Source organism: Paroedura picta, chromosome 5 (genome assembly GCF_049243985.1).
Source record: "Paroedura picta isolate Pp20150507F chromosome 5, Ppicta_v3.0, whole genome shotgun sequence".
Taxonomy (NCBI): Eukaryota; Metazoa; Chordata; class Lepidosauria; order Squamata; family Gekkonidae; genus Paroedura; species Paroedura picta.
Genome location: NC_135373.1, coordinates 49,950,819 through 49,962,941, shown reverse-complemented (window position 1 = coordinate 49,962,941; position 12,123 = coordinate 49,950,819). Strand labels below are relative to the sequence as shown.

The 12,123-nt window shown below is 42.3% G+C and overlaps 1 protein-coding gene across 4 annotated transcripts in view; it reads left to right on the top strand.

The window, feature by feature from the left end:
- SEMA3E (semaphorin 3E) overlaps window positions 1-12,123 on the top strand; it is a 136,702-nt gene that overhangs the window by 75,027 nt on the left and 49,552 nt on the right. For all 4 annotated transcript variants that reach the window (XM_077337859.1, XM_077337856.1, XM_077337857.1 and 1 more), the window contains 2 exons: window positions 6,830-6,889; window positions 9,561-9,680. In XM_077337859.1, the coding sequence (XP_077193974.1) occupies window positions 9,615-9,680 (66 nt within the window). In that variant the 5' untranslated portion in view covers window positions 6,830-6,889; window positions 9,561-9,614. The remainder of the gene's footprint in view (window positions 1-6,829; window positions 6,890-9,560; window positions 9,681-12,123) is intronic.

The window sequence follows — 12,123 nt, the reverse complement described above, 5'->3', positions numbered from 1 at the left end:
CCCTTCTTTCTTTCTGAACAGCCTCTTCTCTTCTCTTCATATTTGTTTGTCTATGGCTGTCCCACCCAGCCGCAGGGGACTGAGGAAAGAGATGAAATCACCTTCTTATATTCTGTTTTTGAAATGGCATACAAGAGGCTTTTGAAATTTCAAAATAAGACATTTTATGTAACTTGGAGGAGAAAAGTCAGGCAGAATCAGGTGTAGGATGCATGAGGTGAACAAATAATAAAACTGAGATAACTTTGTATTCAGACAAACACAAAATAATCTGATGCCAACAAATACGTGTTTCTGCTATTCAACAAGGTCTTTAAAATATTTAGGAGAGAGGCTTTCATTCCTGTTTCTGCTTAAACAGATGAGTATAGGTTTTGGAGTTTCACCAACATGTAACACAACCAAGTTACCCAAATCTTTCTTTACAAAAACCAGAAAGATCTCCTCTTTTCTAGAAGCTATTTCCATTCTTAACTGGACAGGAATAACTTATTTTTACTAAAAGCTATTTCTGGTTTCAAAAAAAAAAAATTCAGATGGTTTTCTAAGAAGCAGCCAAAAGCAAAAATAGAAGTCACATACAATCCATATAGATTTCAAGACTTATTTCATTCTTTACAGATACCTAGTAGATTTATTTTATAGGATCCAGATTTTATCAACATCAATAAAAAGAGCAAGTCTGAATATTTTATAACTATGTAGGCCAGTTAACACACTGCCCAGATTGTTGTAAGACGGGATCACCAGCATTTGGTCTTATATAAAGATAGGGGTGCCAACCTCCAGGTGATGGCTGGGGATGGCCTGGAATTACAACTGATCTCCAGGTGTCAGAGATCAGTTCACTTTGAGAAAATGGTCACTGTTGAAGGTGAAGTCTGTGGAATAATAGACCAGTGGTTCCCAACCCCTGGGCCGTGGACCGGTACCGGTCCGTTGATCAGTTGGTACCGGGCTGCAGCTCCTCCTCGTCCTCCTTCCTGACCGCTGCCTCGGGGACGGCCCTGTCACTCTGCTGCCAGCTTACCTTTGGTGCTCTCTGGCGGCCACCATGGCTGGAGCTCCCCCTCGATGTGGCACTGCGCAGCTGCTGCTGGCAGCGCCCCCCAACGGGCAGTGGGAAGTAAGGGGCACTGGCGGGAAAGCAAGTGGAGCAGGGGCTCAGGCAGCGGTGGTGACGTCCCTTGGCAAAAGGCAAAAAGCGCACTTCAACCCAGCTGTAGAAATAGTGAGGCACATTGAACCCACAAGTGAGCAAAATGAGTAAGAAACAGATGACTTTGCAACAGAGAGTGTTAGGGCAATGGTCGAGAGGAGAGGAGTAAACTACCACCACCCCCAGGCCTCAGTAAAATTGTCAAGGGTTGACCAGTCCCCAGTAATAAAAAGATTGGGGACCACTGTATATAGCCCATTGAAATTTGTCTCCTCCTCAGAGCTCATCCTCCTCAGGCTCTACTCCCAAAAATCTCAGAAGCTAAGCTGAGAAGATAGGCCACCAATGAAGACTGCAGAGGAAGCAATGACAAACCACCTCTGCTCCTTCCTTGCCTTGAAAGCCCATTACTGGGCTTGCCATAAATCAACTGCAACTTGATAGCAACTCTACACATAAACACACATTGCTATCATTAGATTTGTTCTGAATTATTTAACTTCTTTTTCTTTAAAAAGTGAAATAAATGAATAATGTTACGGAGATGTGTCAGACTCATGAACATGAAAATTATTGAATAATTCTGTTAGAATGCAAGATCCCATATAAATGCCAGTGAAGTGGGTGTTACTATGGCTCCAGTGCTCTTGAGAAATGATTGATCTGTAGTGATTCTTAGCACACAAAAAGGTTATCATCCTGGAAAGCAGCCAACACCAAGTTATGTAGCTAGCCATTGCAAGGAGCTGTCAAGCAGTATATGTCAAAGCTAAAGGCATCATTGCTAGTCTTTTAGTTTTTGTCTTTGTATGCAATGCAAACACCACTGACATTGTCTGTATAGGAAATATTCCGCAATTAAATACTTGAAATCAAGAGGGATTACATATTTAAAGAACTTCAAATTCACTTAACGTGCTATGTGCACATACATCTTAGCCAAGGTGCTTTTGTCAGGCTGAAAAGAGATTTATCTTTGATAAATTTGATGGCCAAACATCCTGCCAGTGTGGAGTTAGCAAAGCTTTCAATCAAATATGGCAAGTCAGAACCCCGCTCCTAAGCTTGTGTGAATATCAGTTTGGGAAGGACAATGATTTACAACACGGCTGAACTACATTCCACAGGGTTAGACTTCCATCCATCCATCATTAGATATGTGGACCACACCACTCCACAAGCAGGCTCGGGGAGGTTTACAAATTAGTTTTAAAAATTCATAATCAAAATTTAAAGCTCCCAACCCAAACCACCCTCTGTCCCCAACCATGGAGGAAAGAAATCAGCCATAGTAAGGCGACCGCATATCTCCAAGTTGGCAATGTGGCAAACTAGCTCATTGCTGAGAGTGTCAAACGCTGCTGTAAGATCTAATAGCACCAGCAACACTGACCCGCCTCAATCCAGCTATCTCTGAAGGTCATGCATGAGGGCAACCAGTGTTGTTTCCACCCCATGGCCAGCTCAGAAACCAAACTAGAATGGGTCAAAGACTGATGTTTCTAGGAATGCTTGTAGTTGATCCGTGGCTGCCCAATCAACCACTTTGCCCAGAATCTGCAGATACAAGAATGGGCAGTAGTTGGTTGGTTCCATGGATCAAGTTAAATGTTAACGTGATTGCTGTATTGTTCGTGGTGGCTTTTAATTTGACATGATTACATTTCACCCTGTATCATTTGCATTTTAAGGGCCCTTATTTTTTAAAAAATCTTGTTCACTGAGGCCTCAGCTCAATAGTTCTTCACTATTAATTATTACCCAGGCTTTAGGTACCACTTTTCCCTGTCCCTCGTATCTTTTTGGAGAATGACAGCATTACTTAGACTAATCCATGGAGCAAAAACCACCATTATGGATTATACCCCACTGATAGCCAAATGGAACTGTCATGTTTTAATGATCAGAGGCCTGTGACAAGGGGAATTGCCCATATCCTGCTTCTGAGCTTCCAGAAGAAGACAGCTGTGTTAGTTGAGACAGCATTCAGAATTAAACTGAGATTAGCAAAATAGCGACGCTTATTCCTAGTAGTACACATTCATAAATTATGTTGCTGTGTCATACAAATATTTGGTATCTTAAGATGTGAGGTGCAGTTTTGACAAGTGATCCAGTGTTGAGAAATCAAGTACAAACCTGCCCGAGCTCTGTTTATTGGAAGGGCTAAGAAGCTCCCTTGTGTGTTTTGCTAGTCCATACTCTTCTATACTTCATCGAGGTAAATAGGAATAGGCTAATGACTGTTGGAGAAAATATGCAAGGTTTTACAGCTTGTTAGAACCTGAATAGCTGAGTTAATTGCATGGCAAAAACCATAGCTATTTCACAGTGTTTGGCCTTAAAAGGAATGAATGGAGAGAGGAGGTAGGGTTAACATCAAAAAACAAAACTCACTTTATTGAGAAATATTCCACATTCATCAGATCACTTCCATCTAGACATTACTGTGACAAACAATCCCTTGAGCTGATCATGTGCGTGCGAGCATGCATGGCAAATGAGTTGAAGTCTGCCTTCACCTCTCATCGAAGATGGCTAGCCATGTACGCTTGTCCTTGGAGAGAAAACTTCAGAGAGAGAAAAAGACAGGAAAGAAGACAGCTGCAGGGGAAAAGAAATCTATCCAGTTACTGTTGGACAGTGAGAAGCATGAGAAAACAGTGAGAAAGCACATTGTTCTGTTTCTATAAGCAGATCACTCCCAGTGTCCAAAAATGCATGTAAGGTTGCCCTTTTTATAATGACCCTATTCTCATACCAAGGGTTCCTGCTGCTTGGAGACTGTGGTTGAGTGGTAGATCATCTGCTTGGCATGCAGAAATTCTATATTCAAGCCCCAGGCATCTCCAATTAAAAGCATCAGGTAGTATTTGATATGAAAGACCTCAGCCCAAGACCCTGGAGAGCCCCTACAAATTAAAAGGAGGCAATACTGACCTTGACAAACCAAGGGTCTTGACTCCAAAGACAAGTTTCATGTGTGTGCCTAAGGGCCAAAATAGACACGATGGCATTGTCATGGCCACCGCAAGGATGCTGCCACCCTTTTAGAGTCATTTAATAAATGCTGCAAGGACCAGATCCTGCTTGGGCCCACAGCACTTGCCCTTCCTCCTCCAGCCGTTCCAAGTGCTGAAATAGCTGTGAGAGTTTTGCAGCTGTTTGGCCTTGACAAGGTGTGTGAAGGGGACAAAAGCACTTCAGCCCTCCATGCTGTCACATTTAGTTTGTTTCTGAAGCCTCTCAATTACTGAAGTCTTTAATGTCTGCTTTAAACTGTATTCTGTGATTGGAAGCCCAGAAAGGAAACAGAACTCCCCTTCAGGATCCCATCAGTAGTCCAAAATGCCTTTCAGCAATTACAGCATAAAATAACACGCTCATTCCCATGCCTCCGTGTGAGGTGCACTCACAGATTTCAGTTTTGGAATCTCAGGGAAGGGAGTGGAGCCCGAAAAATTGCATTGTGAGCAACCTATAAGAGTTTTAGCAAGAGGAACACAATCTGGAGACTGATTTATTCAGAAACATTGGGAGTTTTCTTGATAACCAAGGACAGCAGGGTCATAGAATCATAGAGTTGGAAGGGGCAATGTAGGCCATCTTGTCCAACCTCTTGCTCAGTGCAGGATTAGCTGAAAGCATGTTCATCCAGCTAATCCTTGAAGACTGCCACTGAGGAGGAACTCACCATCTTTCTAGGCAGCTAATTCCACTGCTGAACTACTTTTACAGTAAAATAAATTTTCTTAATATAGAGCCAGTATCTTTCCATCCATTCTGTATCTTCTGGTGTGTTTGCTATGTCTCCCACTTTGGTGTCATTTACTAATTTAATGCATAGTCCTTCTACCTTTCACATAGATCATTTATAAAAATATTGAAAAGTACCAGGCCCAGAATTGAGTCCTGTACACCCAACTGGATAATCCCCTCCAATCAGATGAAATGCCATTGACAAGTACTCTTTGGGAGTGGTTTTCCAATGAGTTCCCTCTCTACCTAACTATCCAGTCCAGTCCACTCCATAATTCTCCAGCTTACCAATCAGAACATCATGGCGAGCCTTGTCAAAAATTTTACAGAAAAAGCCAGGTGGACAATATTGATCCAACAGGCTTGTCACTCAATCCGTCTTGATGATATGCAAGCTCTTCAAAAAGCCCTTTGCATGCTCTTGAGTACATATCATATGGTCCAGTGGATTTGTACTCATCCAGTGCAGCCTCTCAACAACTGCTATGTCTATGTCAACCAGCAACCCGTACTCTGTGCCTTTTCTCACATCATTTCTAGATAAGCCTGTTCTCTTCTTCAGAGAATAAACTGAGGAAGGCAAAATTAGCATTGAACTTTTCTGCTTTCTCTTCGTCCTCTGCCACGGTTTCTCCATTTCCACCCAACAGTGCGCCTCTTTATCCTTGTGGGTGCTCTTCATGTATCTGAAGAAGCTTTTCTTTGTAGTGTGCCTCCTTGGCCAACCTCACCTCACTCTGAGTTTCAGGCTCCCTGTTGTCTGACCTACAATCCCTAGCAACTGTTGGATATTCTTCTCTAAAGGTATATACTTCCCTCCATTTCTTGAACTTTTTTTTCTTCCTTAGCTCCTCACAGAGTTCTCTGTTCATCTACATTGGTTTCTTAGATCCCCCACTATTTTTCTGTCTCATTGGAAAAGTGATGCTTTGAGCTTGCAAGAACTCTTGTTTTAGGAAAGCTTACCTTTCACTTGCTCATTTCCCTTCCAGCATTCTTGTCCATAAAATGACTCTCATCATGCCTTTGAGTTCCTTGAAGTCTAGCCTACTAAACTGTAACATATATATCTTGCTGTAAAGTTCCATTTCCCCTTTCAACAAAAGGAATGCTAGGAGGACATCCTCACTTTCCCCTAAGATCTCTACCACCTTCACCCCATTTACCAACTCTTACTCAAGAGTTTTTATTTTTATTTTCTTGGGAGTCAGTGCAAAAGCATTGGAATCAGTCTGGGTAGGGTACTTCTGTGTATCTTTCCTCCCTGTGCATTTTTATAGTTGTGGAGTCAATACATTTTCTTTCACATATCAGGAATTACAAGGGAGAATGCTCTAGTCATTGGTGTCATTATCAATGGTGTCAGAGTGTTTTAACAATAGTTTGAACAGCTTTCATTTTTTTAAAAAAGTAATTCTCTATCCCCTTCCACATGGAGATATAACGGAAAAGGCATATTACCATGGGGAAAAGAACTGGAGACTTTTTTTTTAATGAAATCACTGGTCTTGGGGGAGAGGGGAAGTCAACAATGATGACAGTCCATTCACTGAAAAGTGAGCTGAGGTGTGAGGAACAAAGAAAACCAATAGAAAATTACACACTAGGTAAAAACCAGCTCAAAATTGACTAACAGAAAAAGACTGGGGTAAAAGTGTGCTCAAAAGAGTCTGCGGTGAAAATAAAAAATCTGAAAACTAAAGTGCAGAAAAGCTCACGATGCATTACTTTGCCTAATTTATAAGGAAATGGAAAATTGAAATTGGTTTAGAGGCATTCCACCTGTCATAGCACAATATCATCGGCCAGAACAATTAAAACTGAGTACAAAATCCAGGTTGTTATTCAAATATACATTTATGTAGACTATTATCATTTTAATAGATTATTAAAGAACTTATTTTATTACAGATCCATTGGCCTAGTACACCCCTACAAACAGAAGAGTGCAGAATCAAAGGAAGATATGCTGTATGTATTAACAACAAAATTCCTTCATTATATAGTTTAATCATGGTCTAGTGATACCCATATTGTGGAGAATTAAAATGAACTAGAAGCAGAGGGTAACTGAGACTGCTTCTGCACAGGTGATATCCCTCACTTAAGAGTTTTCAAACTCTTTGTTCGTTTCCACACCTAATTTTGCCTTTCCAGCACAGACCTGAATTGCATGCTCACTTACCACACAGTTATTGATTCCCCTGTTATAGCAATTTTATTTTTAAGGTGGATTCTAAATTGGGGCTGCCCAATGGAGAAAACTATGCATTTGGATGATTTGTCTGACCCAGACACTATTTTGATTTATTTGTGTATGCCCCTTCCTCATAAAATCTATGGCTCCCTGTGCATTCTAGTCTGAGCTGCAGACATGTATGGACATGCCTGTCCGTGGTAGAGTGAGACATGTATATGCTGTTCATTTGGATGCAGTGCCCAGTGTACTGTGTACAAAGGAAGAAGAACATGAGAAAGAAAGGTCACCTAGTTTACTTGTAGACAAAGGAGAAGCATATGTAGAAAAAGCATGGTCTCTCTAAGGCTCAGCACGCATTTTTGGGACAGGGGGAGTCTTGGAGAGAACTCCATGGCTCTCCCCTGCCCTGAAAAAGCCCACCAAGCCTTGAAGAGGCTGTGCCAGGCTTTTGGGGGGCAGGAGGGAGGGCTGCTGGGTGTGGGGGAAATAGGGTTCCCGCCAGCCCTCCTACCTGCCCCCAAAAGGCCTGCCGCAGCCTCTCCAAAGCTTTGGCATGCATTTTTGGGACAGGGAACTCCATGCCTCACCTGATCCCAAAAATGCCCACCGAGCCTTAGAGAGGCCACAGCAGGCCTTTTCATGGCAGGGGGGAAGGTTGGTGTGAGGGCTGCTGAGTGGGGGGAAACAGGGTTCCCTCCATGACTCCCCCTGCCCCAAATAGGCCTGCTGTGGCCTCTCCAAGGCTTGGCACATATTTTCGGGGCAGAGGGGAGTCCTGGAGGGAACTCCATGCCTTCTCCCACCCCAAACAGGCTCACCAAGCCTTGGACAGGCCGCAGCAGGCCTTTTTGGGGTAAGACTGGCAGGACGGTTGCCCCAGGGAGGGAGGAAAGAGGATGCTAGCACCCGTCCCATTTACAGATGCAACGGGCTTTAAATCTAGTCAGTCTAATAAAGCATTTGCCCCATTTAGCTACAATGGATAATATGCCAAATCCAGTGAATGTCATGAGGAGCATGTTATGAGAACCCCACCTGTGAGACACACCTGTGGTAAAGTAAGGAAGATGTGAACAAGGCTGAACCATGGCCAAACATTAGTGAAGAAACGAAGAACCTCTCCTTGCCTGTAACTTAAAATCCAAGCAAAGCACAAACAGTTATGTTACATCAGCTATGATCATTGTGTAATTTCCATCGGAATAGGAATGTAGTATCCATCCAGCTGGCATCCAGTCAAGTTTAGTCAAGTTTATTTGCTACTTCCATACAGCTGACAACACACAGGCAGTCTCCTCATTGTAAAACAACAACTATCTCCTCCTTTTTATGTGTTGAAGCCAAGTTCAGCTTCACCCAGTTACAGAATGCAGTATGAGCAAGAATATTTAAGGTCCCTGAATGCCAGTTTCCAGTAACCCAAGCAGCCCTTTTAAATTAAAAATTGTTCTTTAAAATCAGTTCTATTTTAAAGCTTCTAATGCAGTTTCCTCTGCTCTTTATTTCATGTCTGTTCCATAAATATTAATTTAAATTATGCCACAATTCTGTGCTTGCTTAATTTTTAATATTTTGGGGGGAAAGTAACAGTTCACCTTGGTTGTATCTTCTTGAATCCCAGCACAGCCCAAACCAGTGTCTGAAATGCTTCCCAGGTATATCATGGTTTATAAACAGATGAACAACAGTCTGTTTAGGACTCCTACCCAGTCTGCTCCACTGATCCCTTCCTAATAAGTCTTGCAGCTGATATCCCAGTTTTGGAGCTTGTTTGCAACTGTCTTGTTACCATGGGTTGGAATTTGGCTCGTTGGGACACTATTTGTACCTTCCTGTACAGCAGGGGTAGTCAACCTGTGGTCCTCCAGATGTTCATGGACTACAATTCCCATGAGCCCCTGCCAGCAAACGCTGGACTGGTGACAGACAGACACAATTCCAGTGATTAGCTGGAATAAGGAATTTGGGGAGCTTCATGTTGTCATGATTTCACAGGTTCCACATCATGGGTCTTTAGGAGAAGGATGGGAACCTAGAACGAGGCTATTTTTTGCTTGGCTTGGTAAAGGTTTTTAAAATTAACTTTGCTCTCATGTCCTTGCAGCTCTACTGTGAAACATCTGTCAGAGCCAGTCTCTGCTCCCTGATTCACCAGGTGCTGCACCTCAGCTCCCCCCATCTTCCAGATTGCATCCCTTACTCCCCCCAAGCCCCACACCCAGGATCTCAAGACTTGAGATTACAGAGATGTGGCAACATCCTGAGAATTCTCTGCTTCCCTTATTTGCCATTTCTTGTCCCTCCAAAATGGTAACGGCATCAGTTATCTTCAGTTACTAGTGAAGATCCTACATTATTAGTTGTTGAATAATTACAATAGCAAGGGAAATTGTTTTTAATTTTTTAAAATTGTTTATAACAATTCCTTATCTCTCCCCATAGGAAGAGTGTGCAAATTACATCCGTGCCCTGCATCGTTACAACAGAACACACCTCATGGCCTGTGGGACAGGGGCCTTTGATCCCATCTGTGCTTTTATCAGAGTTGGCCATCAATCTGAGGTAGGTAATATACCCTACAAGACATTTATGGATACAGGTATGCAGATGTCCTATATGAAGTCAGCATCCCAACAAACATCATATTAGCCACAGAGATGACAGAGAAGGGGTAGGAAATTTTCTCACATCACTGTTCTCTTACAAGCATGATATTTTCATCCAGAAAGGTTTGGGAGGCAGACAGCAGCCTGTGAGCCTTGGGAGAAGAGGGGAACTTTTTTATTCCTACTACTCTGACCATTAGATTATTCTCCTTGCTTTATTGTACGTGAATCTTAGGTTAACATTCTGAGAATTCAGACCATGTCCAGTCCAAATGAGTGAATGTTTGGCAACAACTATAATCGTAGCACGTTAAACATGCCAAAAACTGTACCCGTTATGGGCATGGTCCCTCTTCCAACATGTAAGGCAGCTGTACTCCTGATTTTTCTCCTCTGGTGAAATGAAAACATTATTTTACGATAAAATAGGGGGAAATGTAATGAAAGCCCCCCAGGTGAAAAATAGTTATTTTGAATTTCTGTTTCTCTCTGTGTGTCAAATTAATCCATGCACATTATAACCCACCCATTCAAACTGCCCATTGCAACTGTATTGCCAGAAATGACACAATAATTTCATCCCTCGCTGTGCCAGTTCATTAATTACTTTCTTGGAGAAATCTCAGTCAGGAGACAATCTCAGCCACCTTTCTTATTGTGGGGAGGGAACAATGTGTGAACCAAATTATACCAGATTAAAATAAACATGGGGCCTGCCTGATCCTGTGACTTTGGGTGGAGCCACGTTGTCACTCTCAGCAACCTTTCCCATCCTTACCTCCAACATTCTAAAGGTTCCTATGTCATTTCAAGTATGTACAAAATTAGCACACACAGTTTGCTCATAAGCATGGATTTGTACTGCTGAGAGCAAGTCTGGTACAGCGAATAAGCAGTTACTTGCCTGGGTTCAACTTTCTCCTTTGACTGACCTTGAGGAACCAGTGTCTCAAGTTTTATCCAATGGCCTATTGACCAATTGTTTTGGCCTTTATTCCAAAGGCTTTAGGATAGGGTTAGTATTCGTGCAAAATAGGTAGTTACAAGATAGCCAGACTGAGTCTGCCTTGAAAGAAAACTAGTTGTGAAGACTGACAAGACCTCTTAAGACTCTTCCACATCATCATAATAGGCTTGCAGAAGAAGATGATTTCCTTATGACTCTTATGGGATTACTGATTACAGGGGATACCTTGCTATTGGCATTCTTCCCTGGTGATAAACTGGAGAAGGATGTCCTATGCAGAAAGGGGAGATACATTTAATATGACATCTGTTTGTTGCATGACCCTTGAACTCACAGTAGAGAGAACCATGACTTATGGATATAAACAGCAAATTGATTTCCCTTCAGACACAGGAAGAAAGTGGAGGAAAAATATGCAGTTCCAAGGATCCTCCTTTCTCTTTGCAAATGCTGTCCAAACATGCTGTAATGGTTGTCAGAATGGTTTGCATTTTATTATAAACAATCAATCAATGTGTATTTACATATAAACTGTAGTATAATTTCAAACAGGAAAAAATATATTAGTGAATGATTTTCCAGGGAGGAATTCAGACAGATCAAATAGGATCTGCTGTTTCCTAGGATATTCAACATCTCCACTTAATTGCTGGGAGCAGAATTCATGAGAGATGTTTACATTGGTGTGAAAATACTGTATGCATAACATACTGTTCATCAAATGTAACACTGTGGTTGCAGTCCGAGCTGTTACTATAAGACTGACATCAGCACTCTAACAGTGTGTGATCAAGAGAGAAGTGTATCCTAAACATGTGTCCTTGTGATTGTGGTCCAGTTAGGGTAACATTTTAGCTATGTGTGAAGGGCCTGATTGCCATAGCTCACACTGCCAGAGTAATGGGAATTGCTTTAAGGGACTGGAGGTGGCCTCCCCATCCTTTTTGCTCCTGGCTGCAGTGGAATATCAGCTACTCTGCCAGGTTTGGTAGTTGCTATGACTGTGAGGGCAGGAAGGCCTAGATTGTGGCTGAAACAGATCTCACAATTGTGTTCTAATTTACAGCAAGTGCAATAGCATTTGTTCCTATTATACTTGTAGCACCCCTTCCAGGAAGATTCCCACCTAACTGCCCCTATAGATGCCCTCACCAGCTGAGGTCTGCCGTTGATACGGAGCTCAACTGTTCAGTGCCATAATTTATTATTCCCACCTATCTGCCTGGGTATGAGATGCTCTCTTACAGAATGTTTCATCATAATCAGCACCCCCAGAATCACCCACAAGAGTTCTTATAGCATTGCTCAAGTAGTTAGACAGCTGCCAATTCCAGTCTGGATGAGCAGACTGAACCATCCCCATAAAGACTGCGTATCCTGCCATCCAGTTATAGAAAGTGCAGTCAGCCTCCCCTTTATTCCTGTTTAAAAT